At 55.5% G+C, this 21,119-nt stretch overlaps 1 protein-coding gene across 1 annotated transcript in view; it reads left to right on the top strand.

Annotated features, from left to right (window-relative positions):
* The first annotated feature begins 6,373 nt into the window (after positions 1-6,373).
* The window catches only part of AJAP1 (adherens junctions associated protein 1), a 38,113-nt gene continuing 23,367 nt past the window's right edge, over positions 6,374-21,119 (top strand). The window contains exon 1 of the mRNA XM_068171619.1: positions 6,374-6,704. Within this exon, the coding sequence (XP_068027720.1) occupies positions 6,676-6,704 (29 nt within the window). The 5' untranslated portion in view covers positions 6,374-6,675. The remainder of the gene's footprint in view (positions 6,705-21,119) is intronic.

Here is a 21,119-nt window from a genome sequence, read left to right as displayed (position 1 = left end):
GATTAGCTTCCCTTTCCCATGAGGAGCCTGTGAGGGCTCCTCTCCTTCACAGGGCAAAGGAGACCTTTGCTTCAGCTTCACTTCTCCGGGTGGTTAACGTCTCCCAGCTGACAGCCACCGTGAAGGAGAGACGCCTCACTTCAGCTGCAGCAGCTCAATGGCAAACCTGGGGAAACCATGGCAATGCTGAGGCCAGTGTCACCCTTCTAATGATTTCTCAACAGAGGGAACAAAGGCAGGTACCTCTCCTGCTGGTGAAAGTACCGTTCCCATGCTCCTGCAAGTGCTGTTTCTTAGGCATCTGCTTTTGACCCCAGCCAGTGCTCCTGGTCTCTCCATCCCCTGTCTCATCCTCCTGGGCTCTCCAGACTCTGCTTGGCCCCCCTGGGCTCTCAGGTCCCTGCCTGACAACTGTGGCTCTGCAGCCCACGTGCCAGACATGAATCCAACACTGCCTGTGCCTCCATCAAACCAAAAGGTACCTGAGGACAATGCTCAGGGTGGGCAGCTGGATTCCTGCTGCCTGTGCTGAGGATGATTAAGATGCTCACTCATCTGTCCTCAGGGTCCTGCTTCATTCAGGGGTTTGCAGCCTGGCCAGGGAAGCCAGTGAGTGACAGATGATTGATTTGAGCTCATTCCTATCAGCCCTCACTCCTATCAGCCCTCGCTCCTATCATCCATGCTGGAAAAGTGGCAGAGCCAGAGCAGTTTCATCAACACAGTCCTGGACCTGCCTTCAGGATTCTTGTACCTGGAGCCGTCTCACATGAGGAGCGTGTCTCCATCCCACCCCACACACAGGCATGCTGAGCATCATGGCATCCCACACCAGCCTCGGCTCAACCCGGGGCTCATAAATTTCTTAAGCCAGAGCTGGAAATAAGAGGTGTAGGAGAACCTCAGGGCTGTTCCTGAATACCAAGAAGAAGAAGAAGCACTGAGCTCCCTGCTCAGCTCCAAGGACAAAGCGTTCCCCAGCTCCATCCCCATCCAGCCCGCAGTGGCCTGTGGGTGGCTCCTAAGGGACCTGCAGGCACTTAAGGGTGAGGACCAGAACCTGGGCGAGCTCTGGGGCTGTCGGGGATGGAGATTTTGGGGCTTTGGCTCACTCTGGGGCTGGAGGAGGGGTATGGAAGGGGCAGGCATGTTCCCTGCTTTCATTAAGATCCGAGGCTTTAGCACAGTTCTGCTGCCGGGCTGCTAAGTCAGGGCTTCACGCTTTCTAATTTTTTCTTTTGTCTTGCATACACACACGAGACAGATTTTGCTTCCACAAGGGATATTTATAGGACATATGTTGGAGCTTGAAGAAGCTGATTAGCGATGTTTAGCTTGAAAACGGAAGAAACTGCATGAGAGCAGCCTGGCCAGACAAATACTACAGAAGATGTGAGCTTTGGGGAGCAGCTCTGCGAGAGACTGAAATGTTGAAGGTTATTGACTCAAACAATGCACCACTTTCAAAGCATCAGGTGCCAGGTTTGCAGCCCACAGCCAAAGGGAAGAAGGGAAGGGTTTGGGGGTGTGGTAGCTAAACTTATTTGCATCAGAGCAGCCCAGGTTCAGAGGGAGTGATGGTGACCATGCCAAACCAACCTTTGCTTGGCAACAAGCTGGGTTTGGAGCCAGATAAAGGAAAAGGCTGTTAAAAAGCAGATTCTACGAGGTGGGATAATGCTTTTTTATCAGGGCAGTGTCCTCCCTTGCGCAACCAGCTCAGGTGTAGAACTCTGCCTCCCCGAGGAAGGAATCAGGACATTCACACATAGGCCTGAGGGTTTTCATCCCTGCTGAGGGGGCTTGAGAAGCAGCTGTCGTGTCTTAAAAAGGGTAATAAATCATCAAAGACCCCCAAAGTCCCTGCAGACTCATTTCTGGGGCCTTCCACCGGAGGACTGTGCAAGACCCACAGTGTTGCAACATTCAGTGTGAAACTTCCATCAGGGGAGGTACCTGGGCATTCCCACCTGAACCTGAGCCTGTATTAACACATTGAACTCTGGGATTTTTGGGCTTTCCCCGCCCCCAACAGATCAAGACTGAGACCATCACTTGGAACAACAGACATCTAAATTGCATCAAGTCTTGTCACTGGATCCCCGGGTGCTGAGATCTTTCTGCTATCTACTTTTATCCCTTCTTTCTCTTTCTTTTCCTTATATATTTTCTTATGTAATATCTTTATACTTTTATATTGCTGTATTTTTTATTAATAATAACCAAAACGGCTTCACATCCCCTTTCCATTGCAACCAAATTGTTTTAAAATAAACCTCTCATACATATATACAGATAAAAACACTGGTCATTTAGTGTCATTTCACTCTGATTTGCCCCAAGTGGCCTATTAACAAGCGCCTCAGTTACCTCATTTCCAGCTCCCTCCCTCCCTCAGGGGGGCCCAGGACTGTCTGAGAACACTGGGCTCCTGGATGTGAGGTGGGCTCTGCCTCCCCTCCTAGGGGAAGGACTCTGGGGACACCTCCCTGCAAAAGTGAGTTGTGGCTGCAAGGCTGGCTGACACCTCCAGGCAGGCAGACCCCACAGCTGGGAGCCTCTGGGGGTTTGGATCACTCTTCTGGGCTTGCAGAATGGGCCCACGAAATCCCATCCAGCTTTTCCCCATCTCAGCCCTCCCCTCCAACTCTTCTGGGCTTGCAGAATGGGCCCACGAAATCCCATCCAGCTTTTCCCCATCTCAGCCCTCCCCTCCAACTCTCCTGCCTTATGATTCTCTTTCTGTGGGTCCAGCCTGCCAGGTTGGAGCTGTGCCTTGCTAGACAATCTGGTTTAGACCATTTGAGGAGTTTGGGGCTGTGGGGGATGCTTTCTGAAAGGGATGCAAGTCTCAAGAGAGCTGCTCACTGTATACAATCCCCGGGGTGCTTTCCAGAATCCTATTCCCTGTCAGCACTGGTCTGAAAAACGAAAGGACAATACTACAAGGAGGCAGAAATTGCATTATACTCCTCTGTGCTTCACAAGCTCCAAGTAACACTTCTGCTTCTCCCGTATAAAAAGGAAAATGGGTAATGACAACCTACTTCTACTGAAGAGACAATTTTCACTCCTCCTTGGCAAGTGTAGCTGGGACAGTGTCTTTCTCTCCACTCAGAGGCAAATTAACAGATTTTGCCTCAGAACACAGTGGATGAAGTGCAGCTGGCAGCATTCCCCTGCTGCGGTTCACAGCACCCTTGGGGTGCCCACACCTGGCCCAGCTCACAGTGGGTGGGTGGGTGAACACACAGGGGCTGTTATGGACAACCTGGGAAGTGCAGACCCAACTGCAGGGAAAAAAAAACCCCTCTTTTCTCCCCAAACACAGGTCTGCCTGAGCATCTGTGCACCACAGCACAGCAGCCAGCCCCAGCCAGCGCCTGCAGCTTTGCACCAGCATCAGGAACTTTACTCTCTCTGAGCGATGACTCTGAGAAGAACAAGTTAGACAAATGAATTCGCTAATGACTTCCTTCCCTCCTACTTAAATGGGGGATAATTCATGGTTCCTGCTCCCGCAGCGGGGCTGCTCCATCGCCTGCCCGTGCCAGGCGGCCCGGCAGCAGCGCTGCTGAGAAGATGAGTGAGACAAAGGGGGGCAAGATTGCCGAGTGGCACCGCCCGCCTTTTCAAACACCACGAAAAACGCTGTGCTGGCTGCTTTAGGGAGGCACAGAGTGAGTGCTGCACGTGTCGCTGGGCCGGTGACAGGCAGGCCTCTCCGGAGGGCAGCAAGGATGCACACACTCTTGCCAGGTATCTCATTCCCCGTGAGGTTTCTGCTCCAAGCATCCCAAATTAGCCCTGAACCCAAATCATTGCCTGCATAGAAAAGCTTTGCCTGCACACCCGCTTTGGAACTGTCAAAAACCTCAGCTCTCCTTTGATCGCTTTTGTTTCTGGAAGCTTCTGGCTGGTGATGATGCAATGTGGAATTGAGGCCAGAAGCTTGAGAAGAGGTTCAGGGCCAGAGGAAGGCTGATGATGATGAGGGCATGAGGCCTTTCCATGCCTGCAGTCACTTGCCTGACTAAGATGTATAGATTATAACAGATATTTATAGCAAAAAATTCAGAAGCTCAACCCTCACTGCCAGACCCCAGATCCTCAGCATGGTCCTCCCTGCAATTGCCCACTAGCTCCACACACTTGGCACAAATGGGGAAATAATATTTTTTTAAGTGGGGCTGAGTTAAGAGGATTTGTTTGAGATACAAGATAGCTCCCATTAACGTTTGCTTGTTTGGGTTTATTTAAGCCTTAATTGAGTGTCTTTTACTTAACTGCCTTCCAGTATCTCTCTCAGCCTCTTAAGAGACAATCACATGCTCTTCCCTTCTTCTCTCTCAAGATCTTTCATGTTAGTGAGCTGGGTTTAATGGCTGATAAAGTCCATGGGCTTACAATAAAGCTGAGCTTCTTTTCAAGTCCCTGCACATGCAGCTCCCAGGAAGGTGTGCCCAGGTGAACCCTGGGTTTTGTTACCTCTCTGTGGCAAAGCTGCCTTAATCAGCAGCTGTGAGCATTGTGATCATAGGATTTTTTGTCACGAACACCCTGGGGCTCGAGGCTCCTTCCCTCCCGGAGGCAGATTTGACAGAACCACAGTCAGTTTGTAACTGGCCTCGCTCCAGGAGGTGAGGAGGGGACAGTCAGCTTTGTGGCACCACTGAAGGTGGGGTTCACTGGTGACTGTGAGGGAGCCAAGCCCTAACCACCCCAACAAGTGAGGATTGTGCTTAGTGAAAACCAAGCACAGCCTGGCCATTATTTAGGTACTTTTGTAGCCTTGGTTCTGTCTGGGCTGGGATGGGAGATGTCTGCTCCCCAGGCAGCTGCCACCTCCCAGCATAAGCTGGTCCACAGTTCAGCCCCTGACATTTCATCCTTCCCACGTGAGGTTCCTTCTGACCTGGAGCTCAGCTCTGAGGAAGGAACGTGGGGATTTGGATGCTGAACTACAGCACCTTTAGCAGCAGCTGGAGCCGATCCAGCAGGAGCACACGTGAGCAGCAGGGGCTGGCAAGGTGTCCAAGGGACAGTGCTGACCTTCCATCCAGCTGCCCTGCTCACAGCAGGCTTCTTCTCTCTGAGGAATAAGTTTCTCTGGAGGCAGAAAAAAACCCGGTGAGTCAGAAAGGCAGCAGAGACTCATCTCTACACAAGCCTTGCTTTCTGCTGTGACTGTTCAGAGCCGAGCAAGCCATGGTCACTGGTGTGCCCCTTCCTTGCAGGTGGTTTGTCCCTGTGAAGGGACACCCCGGCAGTGCTGGCTCTGTGCACCACGGTTCTGGTCCTCACTCGTAGCCAGGAGCAGCTTTGAAGAATCTATCCCCAAATGCATACAAAAACTTATTTTATTGCAGCAGCTGAACAGAAAAGCAGCTCGGCTTTTGAGAGACACACTTTTCTTACAGTACACCAGGAATAATGTCGCTCCTTACTGGCAGCACCCCCGGAAAGAGAGAAAACGCATCAGGCTCTGATGAAACACCTCCCAAAATAACCAGCGCCTCTCCCCGCACGCTCCCCTTTGTGCTCGGCTGTCTTTGGGCAAGCACGGAGCACGAAAGGCACTTCCAGCCGAAGGGAATTCGGTGGTGGCTGCATATCTCTCGGTGCGGGGGCCCGAGGCGGCGGTGGCGGATCCGCGCTCCCGCTGGCCCGACATTGTACCTGCGGGCCAGCTGTGCAGATCGGGATGGAAACTCTCCCAGGGTTGGCTCGGGAGCGGGATGCCCGCTCCGGGAGCAGGATGCCCGCTCGGCCGGCTGGTGGAGCCCGCTGCAGAAACAGCTGGGCCCGCTCCACCGGGCAGCGGGCCGGGGCTCCCCGGGGCTGCCGAACTGCGGGGGACCCCTCGCCCTGCCCGCAAAGCACGGACTGAACCCGCACTCCCCTGCTGCCCGCTGGGCGGGGACGGGCTGTCCGGGACACCGCGGCTCCGCGCGGCGACACCGCGGTCCCGGGGCGCGGAGCCGCTGGGCCAGTACCCAGCGGCGGAGCGGGGGCTTCGCTCCCCGGGGCCGCCGGCGAGCGGCTGCTCGCGGGGTCCGGGCAAAGAAGCTAAGCTCTCCAGCGGGGGAAACGGCTGCCGGAGTCGGCGTCCCGAGGAGGGACGGGCCGTTCCCCGGCGGGGTCCTGGCACTGCCCGGCGATCCCCAGCGGAGACGGAGTCGCAACCGGGTCTGAGTTGCAGGTGCCGAGCCGGGTCCACCCCCGCTCGGCCGCGGCGCGGAGGGGCCGCGCTCCGCCCCCGCCTCCGCCCCGCGCAACTTCCCCGCGCCGCGGCCCCCCGCCCCCGCCCCGCGGGTGCGCGCAGAGACGCGCGCGCGCCCAGCCCCGCCGCGCCGAGCCGAGCCGAGCCGAGCCGAGCCGAGCCGAGCCGAGCCGAGCCGAGCCGAGCCCCGCTGAACCGCGCCGAGCCGCACCGAGACGCGCATGGGGCGCGCAGCCTCCGCGGGCGCGCAGCTGCCCCGCCGGCGCTGAGGGGCCGGAGCACCGGAGCACAGACCCCCGTCCTCGCCGCCGCCGCCGCCGGGCATGCCCGCCCCGCCGGCCGCCGCCTGCCCCGCCGCTGAGCGCCGCCTCGGGCGCGGGGCGGCGCGCCCGGATGGAGCGCTGAGGCGCTGAGCCCCGCCGGGCCGGGCCGGGCCGGGCCGAGACGTGACGATGTGGATGCGACGGCTCCCGGGAAGCAGGTAGGACCGGGGAGCGATGGCCCCGCGGGCCAGCGCTGAGGGCATCCCGCCGCCGGGCGCGCTCGGGGAGCGGCGGAGTTAAACCATGAACTTGGAGTGGGGAGAGGGCTGGGGAGAGGAGCGGGGTGCGGGATGAAGAGCGGTGTGTGAAGCGGAGCGGGAAGCGCTCGGTGCAGCCGGCGGCTGCCGGCGCCCGGGGAGGCGGCCGGTCCACGCTCCGCGCGGTGCCGGGCTCCCCCCACCCGGTTCCCCCGCCCCGCTCGCCCGCCCTGCCCAGGAGATGAATCCGCGGTCAGCGTCCCCTCGCCGGCTGCTCAGTCTCCCCTGGCCGCCCCGGCGGGGGCCGCTTGGGGGAAGGGGCTGGGGGGGCGTCCGGGGTGCGGGCAGATGGATGGACGGATAGATGGATGGATGGACGGATAGATGGATGGATGTGTTTGGGAGATTAATCGAGAATTGCAAAGCAGAGGAGACGGAGGCAAAGTGTTACGTAACACATTTTCATTACCGCTGCGAAGTCATCTGAGCCGAAATCTTGTTATTTCCATGGTGCTGTGGCTGGAAAGCCCTGGCCCCGGCCCCTGCCTGTGTGCGGCCCCGGAGCCCCAGTAGTACCTGGGTTTTGGTGGTTTGAGCCCATCTCAGTGGAATCGAGTGAAAGCAGCAGCGGGTTAAACAAGTGAGACCCTAAGGAAAAGTGAAATCCACGATCTGTTTTGTTCTTCCCAACCCGGTTTTGTATTTGGAAAGCCCTGGGATTCAGCGGTTGTGTTGGGCAGGGGTCAAACTCCAAACATCCCTCCACCGAGCGGGACGGTGGATCCGGCACGTCACCTGCTGCTGGGGAGAGGGGTCGCAAGGCGAGGAGTCCCGAGCGGCCACCCCACTCCCGCAGCTCGCAGCGGGGCCTGTGGCTGCTCCCTGGGGAGCAGGACTGTGTGGGCAGGGGAGCTGCGGGGTGAGCGGATGGTGGGTGTAGCCCCCACCGCCAGCCCTACCCCACGCAGCACCTCGGGGAGCCCATCAGCCCGCGCCGCCCCCCGCGCCCCTGCGCTCTGGCAGAACATGGCTGCAGCTTGGGGGCATGGAGGGAGGCAGGCAGGGCCCCCCGAATCCACGGAGAGCGAGTGGTGATGCGAGAAGCCTTTGTCCGCCACCCGTGGGAATCGCTGGAGGCTTTGTCCCTCTGTCCGGGCTGTGGATGGAGTCCTGGAGGGTGAAACCTGAACTGAGGTTTTGTCTGTGCTGAGCAGCTGGGGGAGGCCCTTGGCCTCTCTTTTACACTCCCGTGCCGCGCCGCATATTCCAGAGGCACGTGGCAAGCTGGCTTCCAATGCCCCCCTTCTTTGTCCCGTGCCTCTGGTGCACCCCGACAGCCCGGGCACACGAGCACCTTCACGCTGCCGCTGGAGATGTCTGTCCGTCCGTCAGCCGAGGATGCGCTGCTGCGTGTGGGAAGGACAATCTGTGGTGATGTAGTGACCTTAGGAATTCCTCCCGGCGAAAGCACCCCAGGGTTTTCTCAGGGTGCCACGCGTTTGGATTTATTTCGTGTCAGGTGAAAGCCCAGTGGAGCTGGAGGGCCGTTTCCCAAGGCTGGCGCGGCAGAAGGCTGTAATCCTGGGAACAGAGGACGCCCTCTGCTTTGTTATTTTTGAGGAGAGTTTAGCAATGGAAACAGGAGCCCTCTGCTTGCTTCCCTCCTCGATTCATTCGCCTTGCGAATTTCTGTGCTGTGCATCCTGGATCCCCAGCACCACGCTGTCCTTTCTGCCACCTCATCAGCTTCCAGTCCCTCCGTGTTTTATTTTTAATAAGAGATAACTTTACTGCTAACCTTGCCTGCTGCTCTCCCTTCTCTCTTACTCTAATTGCTTCTGGCTTTATTTCTGACATTTCCCATGTCATTTCTCCTCATTTTCTCGACGACTACTAGAAAAATAGCTTCAGGAGAAGCAGTGGAGCTTTGCAGCGCCCGTTTCACCCCGCGCAGCCTGTGCCTGGAGCGGCTGCCTGCGGCGTGGAGATGGTACTGTGCTGCTCCTTTCAAGTCGGATCCCTTTCGCCCGGGGCGGTGGCAGTGCCTGACCTCGCGCTGAGCTGCGCTCCTCTGCCGGGCAGGGCAGGACCTGTGCAACTGCATTCTCAGAATTATTCGGTTCCTGTGAAGGGGAGCTGCTGCTCCCCGGTTCGGAGCAGGGCTGAGCGAGCAGCGCTGCCCTGAAAGCCCCTGCGAGGTCCCAGCGATGCTCCAGCCCCGCTCTGCTCTTGGCAGGTGTGGGTGTTGCGGGGCGAAATCTGTTCTTTTGGGAGGTGGCAGTGGCTCTGTCATTCCCTGAGTGTGCACAGACATACGTGTACGTGCACACGCCTGCGTCAGTGCCTGCGCCCGCCTGTGAGGGCACGGCAGCTTTCTGCAGCGTGCCAGGCTTCCAGCGCTGCCGAGGACTTCCCCTCCATAGCTATGAATATAATGTTTTAAACAATATGCCACGGTTTTTACAGCATTGAGCTCTGGAGTGATTTGCAGTAGGAGTAAAACCACCGTTTGCAATTTCTCGGCGATTGTATAAAACAACTCATTAAAAGCATACATCCTTGCACATTGGCTCCGTGGAAACTTTATGGGCCTTGTACTTAGTGCCAAAGCAAACATTTTCCATGAATTTCACTCATCAGGTTCACACTGTCAAATGTAGATTCAGCCGCTCGTCAAAGATGCAAGCCTTGCAGTCTGGGAAGTAATGAGAGCAGTAAGCAGTGGGAGTTAATGGCCTCCACTGAGGAGTCCTTACTCATCCTGCATCCACACAGGGCTGAGCTTGCTGCTCCCGGGTGGATTGATTGCCACAGAAATTCATCTGGTGTCACTGGCTATGATACTTAACAGGCACAATAATGCTTGAATAAACTGCACTTTTATGCAGTGGTTTGTACCTCCATGCTGGCAGTAATTTCCCAGATGAGGCGAGGGGAGCGGCGCAGGGCTTGGGCAGCCACTTCCCAGAGCGTGAATAATTGTTCTAATTACACCAGAGCCACCACTTTGTCGTTGTGGTGTCTCCAGTGGGGTGGCAGGTGGGAGTTGTCGTGGTGCTGCCGCTTGCCCGGGATGCTTGGGGGCTGCCCCGTGTGGCAGCTGCTGTGCCAGCCTTCGGCAGGCGGGACACGGGACGGGCAAGCTGCCGGCCCAGCTGCTCCCGGGGCCAGAGCACCACGGCTTGGCTCTGCCGTACATAATGGTCATCTGCTGGAAAGAAGGAGTTGCTAATGTTTCTTCAGAGCCCAGCCTGTAACAAGGAAGGGCAGCCAGGCAGAGGACAGATCTCCAACTGTGTTCCCACCTTCCCTCACCCAATCTGATCCTCAGGCTGTCCCAGCATGCCTTATTTACCTCAGTGTCCATAGGTATGGATGGATACGGGGCAGTGGTGAGCGCTGCAGGCGGCTCCCAAGGGCAGCTCCATAGGGTGTGAATAAGCCACGGAACTTCCAGCAGGTCTGAGGTTTATTCTGAAAATATATGCATGCCTCAGCTTTTGACTATAGCTAATGGGAGAAGGGCTGGGAGGAAAGATTACCAAGATTATTGGAACCTCAGTGTGCTGAGCAGGAGGAGCAGGAGCTGCTCTGCTCTGGGTTGTGGTGCCTGTTGTTCTCCTTGAGGGCTGGTGGTGACCAAGTGGGCAACAGCAGTTCAAGCCCAACAGAGTTTGGGTTTGATAGCAACACTCTTCTAGCAGGATAATTCCTGGACACTGAGTATGTTGGGTGGGATCAGTGGATGGTGTGACATTGCTGGTGCTTTCACCCCCTCCTTTAAAACAAAGAGGTTTTACTTCTGTTCTGCCTTCCATCTTTCCTCCCTTCCATCTTCCTTCCCTCCCACGTTGGGTAGTGCTGCTGGGAGGGGGTTCCTTGCCTAGGCCAGCATCCCAGCGGTCACCGTGGGTTATGCAGGGCTGTTCCCAAACCTGCTGCTTGGCCCTTGGCTCACTGTTTTCATCAGAGTGATTTTTTTTCACTAAAAGCATGTTAAACTCTGGACCTGAAGTGACTCCTTAAAAATGGAATTTGAGTCAATATGAATATTTCTTGTGGCTCTTCTTACTGGGACTTGCACCTACAGACTTTGATAGCTTATATAATTTCCTGTGATGGAGATGTACTTCATCTAATTTCACTTGGAAATGCATTGATTAAATCAGAACTGCTGAGAGATTTAAACTGAGTCTCAGTGGCCTGAACTTAACCGTGGGAGGTTTACCTGCCTTCATCCTTCAACATTAATTTGGTTTTATGAGGATTCCTTGTGAAATGAGGTTTTGTCTGCTGCTGAATCTCTTCTGCTTTCTGGGTTTATCAGTTACTTTCTCTGGCCTCAGCGGCTCTGCAAGGCGAAGCTGCGCTAAAGCCTCCGTTCAGTGCTGCGCTGAGCTCCTTCACTGGGGACACGGTGGGCACCGATGGGCATTTTGGCTCCATCGCCCCCCAGTGCTCCTTAAACTCTGCCCAAGGTGGAGGCAAAGCGCCCACACTGCCTGTGGTGTGGTGGCAGGGCTGGGTGCTGTGCAGTGGGTGCTCACATGGGGCCAGGGATGCTGGGTGTGATGCTCTGGGAGCAGGGTGGAGACCTGCCCCAAGTGCAGCTGTGTGGGAGTGCCCTCACATCAGTGCTGAGTGATTTGGCATTTATGGTCCCAAGCAACACCGAGAAAAGGAGGAACAACCCAGCTTGGTTGGAGGTGGATAAGCAGCTCCACGGAGATGAGCAGGGGTGGGGTCAGCAGGCACTGGGTGCCTGGGGCAGGGGGCCAAACACCCACCAGGACTCGCCTGAGCACTTATAAAAATAAATAAAGCCAGTCATTCACAAAGTGCTCATTTCCAACTCCAATCTGCAAAATGTCTCCTTGTGACTTGGAAATGATGCGTAGGCAGGAGATACGCTTTGACATGCAACGATTTTTGTTGAAGTTTGCTCTGAAGGTCTTTCTCAGCAGCTCCGCTTTCCTGGCAGTGCTGGAGCATCCCAGGGGCACTGTGTCCCCTCTGCCAATAGCTGCTGTATCCCCACCAGCCAGAGCCATTGGGAGCAGAAGCTGTTCCCTGGCAAAGCATCTCTGTGGGTATGGAAAGGACTCTTCAGCTCCTGCTGCAGAAGCTGGCAGGGAGGAGAAGCAGCGCCTTGGCTGCAGAGCTGCTCCGGACCCTGGCTGAAGCATCCATGGGATGAGGCTTAGTTGCGGCGAGGCAGGAGCGGTGAAGCTTTGCTGGCCTGGCTGCGATGCCAGCACTTCCAGCTCCGCTGACTTCCAAATAAAGGCTGAGCAGAAGCTGCTTCAAAAACAACACGTAGCCTGGGAGAGGCGAGGCGCTTCCTTCAAGAGGCAAGTCTGGACGATTGAGGTGGAAAAACTGGAGCTCACCAGAGGGCACGTGCTCTAGCACAAGAGAATGATGGAGATGGGGATGTGCTGGCACAGAGGTGACCGTGTGCCACAGGACAACGGCAGCACAGCACACACCGTGCGAGGGACCTCGCTGTGCCTCACAGGAGAGCGGATTTGTGGCTTTCAGCTACAGCTTGGCGAGAATTGATGGCTCCTGTCCATGAGGGTTTTGGCTGTGCCTCCTGCAGCATCCTGGGATGGTCAGGAGAAACTCCAGCTGTGTTTTACAGCCGTATAAATGGGGAATGTGGCTGCGTGATGCCAGCTGAGGAGCTGTGTAGAGCTGCTGTGCTCAGCATGGCAAGGCTGGGGACTCGCTGCTCAGCAGCAGCGTTCGAGGCGCCGGTGAGAGCAAATGCCGCTAATTGATGTTGCCACTTGACTGCACGCCATTCAGGTTGAAGATGTGACAAGGTCGGGGGCAGCCCAGGTTGTCCCCTCTGGGAATTGCCTGCCTAGCAAGCACAAGCACACGAGGCTTCCTCAGGGATGCGTTCCGTAATTGCCCGAGTCCCGTGCGTGACCCCGGCCCTGCTCCCAGAGCCTGCGATAGCATCTCCGCTCCCTTTGCAGGACTCGAGTAATGAAGCATCAGTTAATTGACATGGACGAGGACATCCACTTAAGGACCCACCAGAACGTGGGTGATGAATGCCAGGAGATGAAGCTGCACATCCCGCTGGGAGCGTGGTTGGCTCTGCCTCTTCCCGGCCAGAGCCAAAGCTTGGCTGAGTCTGCAGCGGCGGGGCGTTTATGTAGGGAAAGTGTGACCGTTCCAGATGCCGGCAAGTGTTATTTTAGAAAGAACTCCAAAAATGAATCAACCTTTTTTCTACAAGTATCTGTCATTCATGGGTTTTCTTACGAAGTTTTTCATGGAAAGAATAAGGATGAGTTATTCATCTTCTTGTTTCTTGTCCTTGTAAGAGGCTCTACTTTAGCATCATCTGACGTGACACACTCAGGACTTACTCTGGGTTCCTGTCAAACTGACATATTCTCTGGCAAAATCAATTTTGCTAATTTTGATGGATGAGGATGGAAGTAAGGCTGCTGGCACAGGTGCCTTTGAAGGAAGCTGAGATACTGAGGGATGCAGGAAGTCATCCCCTGCTGCCAACCCATTGGAGATAATGCTGCAAAAGTTTAATCTCTCTCGCAAAGGGATTATTGTTTTTTTTTAAATGAGATGCAGAGCACACTGGCAGCTTGGCTTCGAGGGGCTGTGCCCCCCAATGGCACAGTGTTCTTGAGGTGCTGGAGGCAAATCCTCATTGTCACTTTTATCCATCAGGATTTTGCCATGGCTGCAGGGGGAGAGCCTGTGAGCTGCCTGGTTGCTGTATGCACAGTGAGATGGCCATGGCAGGGAGAATGGCTCTTCTCCATGGAAAAGAAATTGCTTGGTGCTAAAAGGGATTTAGAACTTTCTGTGACAGGATCAAGAGTCTTTGCCCCGCAGTTCATTCCCGCTGCCTTTGCTTTCTATTTTAGCTTGGCTTTTTCATCATCTTTTTGGGCTGTTCTTTCTCCATGCTGCGTGTCACGCTGACCCTTCTCTGGCAGTGGGATGTCCCTGTGGTGGGGCTGGGCAGAGCCAGTGCTGTCTCAGGAGCCAGGGAGGCTGGGAGCTCCCCAGGACCACCAGCCAGAGCCTTGGCTGGGCAATGCAGTGCCCTGCACTGAGCTCCCAGCTCCTGGGCCTTGGCTTTCTCTAGGCTTCCCTACTGACGTTTCACACCTTCAAAGAGAGCTCTGCTGCTCCATTTTTTCCTATTGTATTTCTTGCTCCATAAAAGCCATCTGTTCCTCTTTCTGCTTTCAAAGTCTTCATTCCTCTCATCTTCTCCATTTCTGTTAGAGTTTATGGAGCTTTTGAAATAATTGACGTGTTCTCTGTGTTCATTCTTGAGGGTGACTGCTGAGATTTCCAGGCAGGCTGTGCATCTCTGGGCTGCCGGGGACTTCCCAGGAGAAAGACAGGTTTGGATCTCAGTCACTGCAGGGCGAATTGAGAGCAGCTCCACCCGGAGACTGTGGTGCTGGAGGGAAGACCTGAGTTAGTTGGACTTCCCTGTGTGGACATCCAGCCTCTGCCATGGGGAAGGGTTGGCTGGGTCCTATGCTGGTCATCCAGATGCTTCCAGCGGGTCAACGCTTGTCTTTGCTCCTGGGAAAGTGGAGCACTTTGGGAGGTCATCATTAAAAATCCCATTATGAGGTATTTTCTCCCTGGATGTGTTCCATGGTTGGAGGCGTTTCCCGTTGATACGGATACCACAGTGGGCTCTGATGCGCAGCTCCCGTGAAGACACATTGTGTTACAAAGACACCAAAGACCTCTTTTAATTGTTTTGTTTTAAAGCTTGTTAAGCTGCTACTTTAGATGTATTGAGCCAACTTTTTTTTTTTTTTAGATCAAAGCGTTTCCTGCTTTCATTGTAATGACATGCTTGAGCACATTCATTTAGAAAATATGATCAGCACTGGGTTATTTATCTGGAAAGTGCTGGGGTTAAAGGACAGCATAAGCCGTAGATTTGTGCCATGGTTTTCCTTGCTGTTGGTCCTTCAGAGCTAAGGGCTGGGTTGACTCAGTTGCTATCTCTTGGAATCACTTTGTGGATATGTATTCAGAGGAACAAAGCCCCTCATAAGGCTCCAGCTCCAGTCTGGGATCTGGCAGGACTATTGCCATCCTGGTGGGAAGAGCCTTGCTTCTGCCATGCCATGCCATCCCATCCCATTCCATCTCATCCCATCCCATCCAACAGCACCGGGCATTGCATCCTGCTTGGACATGCCAAAGCAGTCCTTTTATCCAAGGGGGAGGCCTGATCATCCTGCAGTTGCTTGTACAGGAGGCAGATGTGTGGCAACGGAAGAAAATTCATGAGCAAAGCAGGGAAAGGAGAAATTCCTTGGATGGCAGCTGAGGGGAAGTGCACTGTCCTGCCTGTGCCTGTGTCCACAGCAGGGAGCCACTCAGCTCAGCCGCTGGCCTTATTTATTGTGGGCAGCATTAACTAACACTAGGGACGATCTCTAAGCTCTGGGTTTAACGTGCTCCTACGTATGTGGCAGTCCTGTCCCCTCGGCAGACTGGTTTTGGTACATGGGGGACTGTTTTCCACTGCTGTGATAGGGATGAGAGAATGCAGCACCGTCTTGTGTGCCAGGTCACCAACAGCACATAAAGTCTGGGCAGCGATTCTGTGGTGTGCATGAGGAGCTGGAACACACGAGGAGATTTCGGTAGAAGATAAAATGAGGGGGAAAGCCCTGATTTCCTTAGGTTTATGGACTGTTTTTAATATCAGCAAGAGCAGAACTTGAGACTGCGGCTCTTCGACAAGATTTTGGTGGATCTGGAAATCTGAAACTTCCCAGCAAGTTGTGTCTGAGCTGGAGCTCTTGCTGCTGCCTGGTCCCCAACGCTGGTGCGGAACTCGAGGGGGGGACGAGTGGGGTAAGTTGGCGACAAGTGCCAGTTTGGGCTGGAAAGCCAGTGCTCACAAACCCCCTTTATCCGGGAGGGACAAAAGCCGAGTGTTATCGCTGCCGGGTTGATGAAACACCCCACTGTCCGGCCCTGCCACGCTAAATGCACGCAGTGTTTGCTGGCTGGGGCGGCTGGGCGGTGGTGGGGGAAGCGACGGCCGTGCTGTGCCCACTGAGGGAGATGCTCCAGCAGTACCATCACTGTGTTTGCTGGGAGGGATGCTCCGGTGGTGCCCACACTGTGTGTGCTGAGGGGAGATGCTCCAGTGGTGCCCAGACTGTGTGTGCTGGAAGGGTTTGCTCCAGTGGTACTCATGCTGTGTGTGCTGGGAGGGTTTGCTCCAGTGGTACTCATGCTGTGTGTGCTGGGAGGGTTTGCTCCAGTGGTACTCATGCTTTGTGTGCTGGGAGGGGATGCTGCAGTGGTACCCACACTGTGGTGGGAGGGGATGCTCCAGTGGTGCCCACACTGTGTGTGCTGGGAGGGGATGCTCCAGTGGTACCCACACTGTGCTGGGAGGGGATTCTCCAGTGGTGGCCACCCAATGTTTGCTGGGAGGGATGCTCTGGTGGTACTCCCACTGTGTGTGCTGAGGGGGATGCTCCAGTGGTACCCACACTGTGTGTGCCGAGGGGGGTGCTCTGGTAGTATCTGGGCTGTGCCCACTGTGGGGGATGCTCTGGTGGTACCCAGGCTGTGCCTGTCACAGGGGATGCTCCAGTGGTATCCAAGCTATGCCCACTGTGGGGGATGCTCTGGTGGTATCCAGGCTGTGCTGCTGGCAGAAGATATTCCGGTGGTACTTGCCCCATGCCCACTGGGAGGGGTGCTCCAGGAGCACCCACACTCTGCCCTGCCAGGAGGGATGCTCCAGCAGTACCCTGCGATGCAGGGTATGAGCTTGCCACTGTGTTGACCCCCTTGGGGAGCACTTGAGGCAGTTCATCCCCTGGCTTGGCTGGGACCTGTCTTGCCACACTGGCAGATGAACCTGCAGCACTCTTGAGTCTTCCCAGGGGAGCCAGACTAGGCACAGAGCTGATGCTGCCAGAGCGGTGGCAGGTAAATTACCAAGCACTGGTCTTGCACAGAAAGTTTTAAGAGACATGTTTTTGTCTGAAGATGCATGCAAACTTCTGGGGTTCCCACCCTGGCACTTTTCAAATCCTGTCTGAAATAATCCCTGAAGACCAGAGAAAACTCTCCCAAGGAGATGTCCTGCCCTCCCTAGAGCAAGCTAAGCCAGGCTAACCATAACGGACAGTGTTGGCCAGCTCGCTGTGTTAGCTCTCACACTCATCCTCAGACTGGCTGGAGGCACTGGGCCTTTTGTCCTGTCAGTGTCTTTTAAAATATTTGAAAATGGGAACTAAACTTGAAACTCAGGGTTAAAGGTCGGCTCAACTTTGGCAGCAACTGGGCACAGCTCTTGCCTTCGCAGCGATGCCACGCGGGCCTGCTCTCTTCCTGCTCCTTTTTACACTTCCCCACATTGCTCTGCCACATCCTGACTCTTCCCATGGTGTGGATGTGGGATGCACCAGAGAGGTCCTGCGCTGGTGGGCTCCAGCACCAGCTCCAGGTGCCTACACTGGGGCTTTGCCCATCCTCTGCATCTGGCGAAGGACGGGCCTGGAGGCGCGAGCAGCCGTGGCTGAGCGCTGCGGAGCCAAAGCTGCACACTGCCGGCGTTGGCAGGGGCTGCACCTCCCGCATCAGCACATTGGCTGATGGTACCGCTGGGTATTAATTATGCCTTCCGCACTCGCGGCTATTCAAATGGTAAAACTGTTTATTTGCAGCTGGGTGAGCTCAAGGCAGAGGCAGAAGAGTGAGTGGCTCCCCCGCCACGGCCACCCTCCTGCCCCCTTCTCACGACTCCCCAGGCACAGCCAGGGATGCTCCAGCTGCCTTCATCTTGGTATTTCCATCCTGGGGGGACCCGTGGCTTCCCAGCCCCACCCAAGCTCTTTCTGCCCCATTTTCCCAGGGAAGTGGGTGTTTGCTGTCTGCCTGGCCGCAGCAGCGTGGCAGGGAGGATTCAACCTATTTCACCCTCTGCTGATTTCCCTCCATGATAAATCCCATCCTCTCCGCTGCGGGAAGCGGCGTCAGTTTAATTACTTGTGGGGAGAAGGGGGCAGCGGAGGAACTTAGGACTTGTTTTAAATATCACTTTTATTAGTAGGTAATCCTGAAGCTCAGGTCTGTAATATATATAGGTAGTGATGTGGCACATTTAATTTACTTAGGTGCTACTGTGTGTCAGCCTTTGTGCCTTAAGTCCCATTCCTGGCTTTAAAGAGCTTGGCAGCCATATTTTCACAAATTTATAATTATCTGGGAAGAGGTTGGGGCTGCAGATGGCACAGTGTGTTGTATGTTCCCAGTTCCCATTGGGTCTGGGATCAGAAAAACTCCTCCTGTAGCAGAACACGGCTCAGGAGAGATGTCTCCATAGTGCTGCTGATGCCTGGAGTGTGGGGTGGGACATGGTGGACACCATGTGGGAGTGGTCCACAAGGTCACCTATGTCATAACTTGCCACATGCCTTTTGGCACTCATCCATGCCACCCTCACCTGGGATGGTGCATCTCCCCTCCTCCCAGCCCTGGGGAGAGTCCCAGTCCAGCCCAGAGTGCAGAGTGGCGGTGCTCCATTTCCATGGTGATGGTTGGTAGTGTGACAACAAAGGACAGTCACTGCACTGCAGGGATCATCACACAGGACAGCGGGATGGAGAGGAAAACAGCTGCAGCGGTGGATGCAGTCCCCACCTCGACGAGGACCAAGTATCTGCCACTGAAGTTTTCCCCTCTTCTTCCTGCTCCGGTGTGAAAGTCACCCACTGGGATGCAGCGGCCTCGTTCTATTCCGTATGGAGCCACTGAGTTCCTGCACGTACTCTCATAACCTGCCCCTCTCCAAATGCCTTTGTAGGACACTTAGCTGTGCTGCCAAGGATGCTTTTCCTAGAGCATGGTGCCTGCTTTCCTGCCTTGTCTTGCCTGGGTCAAGGAAACATCACCCCAACTCTCTGACCATGGCTCCTGCCCCTGCTCCAGGCATTCACAGGAATATTTCTGTCCCTGCCTTGCTTGGTGTTTGGAGATATGAAATGCTCAGAGTTCGTAAATCACCCCAACAAGGACATAACCTTGATTCCCTGTGCAATACCGATAGATTACCTAACAGGAGGCGTGAAATGAAAGAATGGCTCAATTTGTATAATTCTGCATTAAAAATCAGCCTATTCTACAGTTAATGCTCCTGTGAAGTGTCTCCACAGGCACGGGAGAAAGGGGCTGATGCTGGAGAGCAAAAAAGGACCTTATGAAAGGGATTGCACTCAAGTGAGCCTTTGAGGCTTTGGGGAAGTGGGTTAGTGCTGACGGGTGGTGTTTTGATGTTTGTCAGAGCCGTGATCCCAGTTAATTTTCGGACACATTACCAGAGCTGGGGGGGTTCTGGGAGCACAGCAGGTGCTCCGGATTAATCTATGTCCTGTCTGCAGTATCGGGGTTGCCTGAGGTGCTGCCATCCCTGAGGGTTCCCAGGCCTGGGGCAGGGGTTGTTCTGTCCTGCTCCATGCTGGATGCTCCTGCTTTCCCTCCCTGCACATGGAGGTTGGTACCGTGTGTGCAGTGGTGGGAGCAGCCAAGTTCCACGGCAGCCTCTTCCCACTGCCGAGGACCGTGGTGTCCTCCAGCATCCTTGAAATTAATCTCTCTCTCAAGTGCCAACTGTCCTCCTCTTCAAAGCTCACAGCTGCACCTGGAAGGGGTTTCACACAGGGGAGGAGGACTCTGAAAGGTGCCTTGGGTGGGGAGGCTGTGGCGGCTCCAGTGTAACATCCACTGTTCCGTCACCCTTGGAACTGGGATGGGCTCGGATTGGCTCAGGAAATTGTGCTGGTGTGCCTGATCCATGTCATTGGCCCAGCTGTTTCCTTAAAACCTGCTCTCGTGCTTGTTGCAGGTAAGTATTTGTAGGAGTTCCATTTCCCATGTGCGAGCGCGGCCGCCTCAACATCCACGGAGCCAAGGGAGCGGATTTGTGGCTGGTGGGAGCCAAGGCCTCGGATGAGGAGATCAAGGATGGGATTTCATTTTCTCAAATATATCCGCTCTGTGTTTCTTTATCTAACCCAGTTTCAGAGTTTTATTGAGTTTTTCCTGGAGTTTGAACAGTATTTTGGGATAACATTCCCATTCACCTCCAAGATGGGAAAAGAAGTAATGTGAAAATTTCCCACGCTCCTCAAATTTCTTTGCAAAATAGGTTGTGTGTGCTTGTAGAGGGGTGAGGAAAGCCCTGATTCCCAAGTGAGGAGTGTAACCACAGCCCTGCCTGATACATCCCTCTGGCCCACATGTACTTCCATCCAGGGCTGGCTCCGTGCCCCCAAATGGAGGCAGACGGATGCTATGTGTGGGTCTGGATGATGTGTTCCCTTCCCTATGCCAGAGCCCCTCTTTTGGTGCAGTTAGGGAGCTATCCCATGCACTGGGAGCAGCTCAGGGTCCTCTTCCTCCGCTCGGCTGTCCCTGAGGAGCAGCTCGTGCCGTTGGAGAGGTGTTTGAGCTGTTTGATGTCTCGGCAAAGCAGGAACGCCCTCCCGGCCTCCGAGCAGCGGTGACTTTGTGCTGGCACTCCCGAGAGGCTCGCGGTGCTCTCCTGCCTGTTCGGGCGACAGGGAGGCGGAGGCGCAGGGACTCCCGGGGCGCTGGGCCGGGCCGGGCCGTGCTGTGCCAGCCGCAGCGAGCTCTCCTGGGACAGCCCAGGTTTTCTGGGGCAAGGACAAGGCGGCAGGAGATCCGGGCGAGATGTATCCCCGCTCCCTGGGTGTCCTTCGGGACGTGTCACTCCCGCTGCCAGCCTTGGCAGGGGAGGGCTGGGTGGTCCTGCCTCTGGCCGCGCCACGCGCTGCCGCATCCATCGCCACCGCCGCGCCGGGCACATCACGCTGCGTTGCCAGGACAACGGCAACTCCTACACGCTGCTATTTATTCTGAAGGACACTTGCTCTTATCTGTTGTTGCAAAGCCCTCAGAAGATCGCATGCCACGCAAAATTCCTCCGAGGTAACCGGTCTGGCTGCTTCTGTCCCTGAAGCCATCTCCTGGGGACATGCCAGCCAGCGTGGTGGCTAGGAGGACACTCCTGGGGTGGCAGCCCTTTGTGTGGCACTGCATGACGGGACATTGGTGGGAGGGTGACCCAAGCTGTCCTAGGGGCAGAGTGGGATCTGCCCCATCTGTGTGTCCCTTACCGTGTCCATCCCCACGCCAGAGCCTCTGACCTGGGCAGCAGTGAGGGACACTGGTGCTGGGTGTCACCGGCGCTGCCTGGCCATGCTGGGACACAGATTTCCAGCATGACCCAGGGCAAGACAAGGGTTGGGTGTTGCCTCTGCCCACACGTCTTCCTGATGCTGCTATGAATGATGCAGCCACATC

The sequence above is a fragment of the Anomalospiza imberbis genome, chromosome 23 (genome assembly GCF_031753505.1).
Source record: "Anomalospiza imberbis isolate Cuckoo-Finch-1a 21T00152 chromosome 23, ASM3175350v1, whole genome shotgun sequence".
NCBI classification, from domain to species: domain Eukaryota; kingdom Metazoa; phylum Chordata; class Aves; order Passeriformes; family Viduidae; genus Anomalospiza; species Anomalospiza imberbis.
This window is presented reverse-complemented; position numbering and strand designations above follow the sequence as displayed.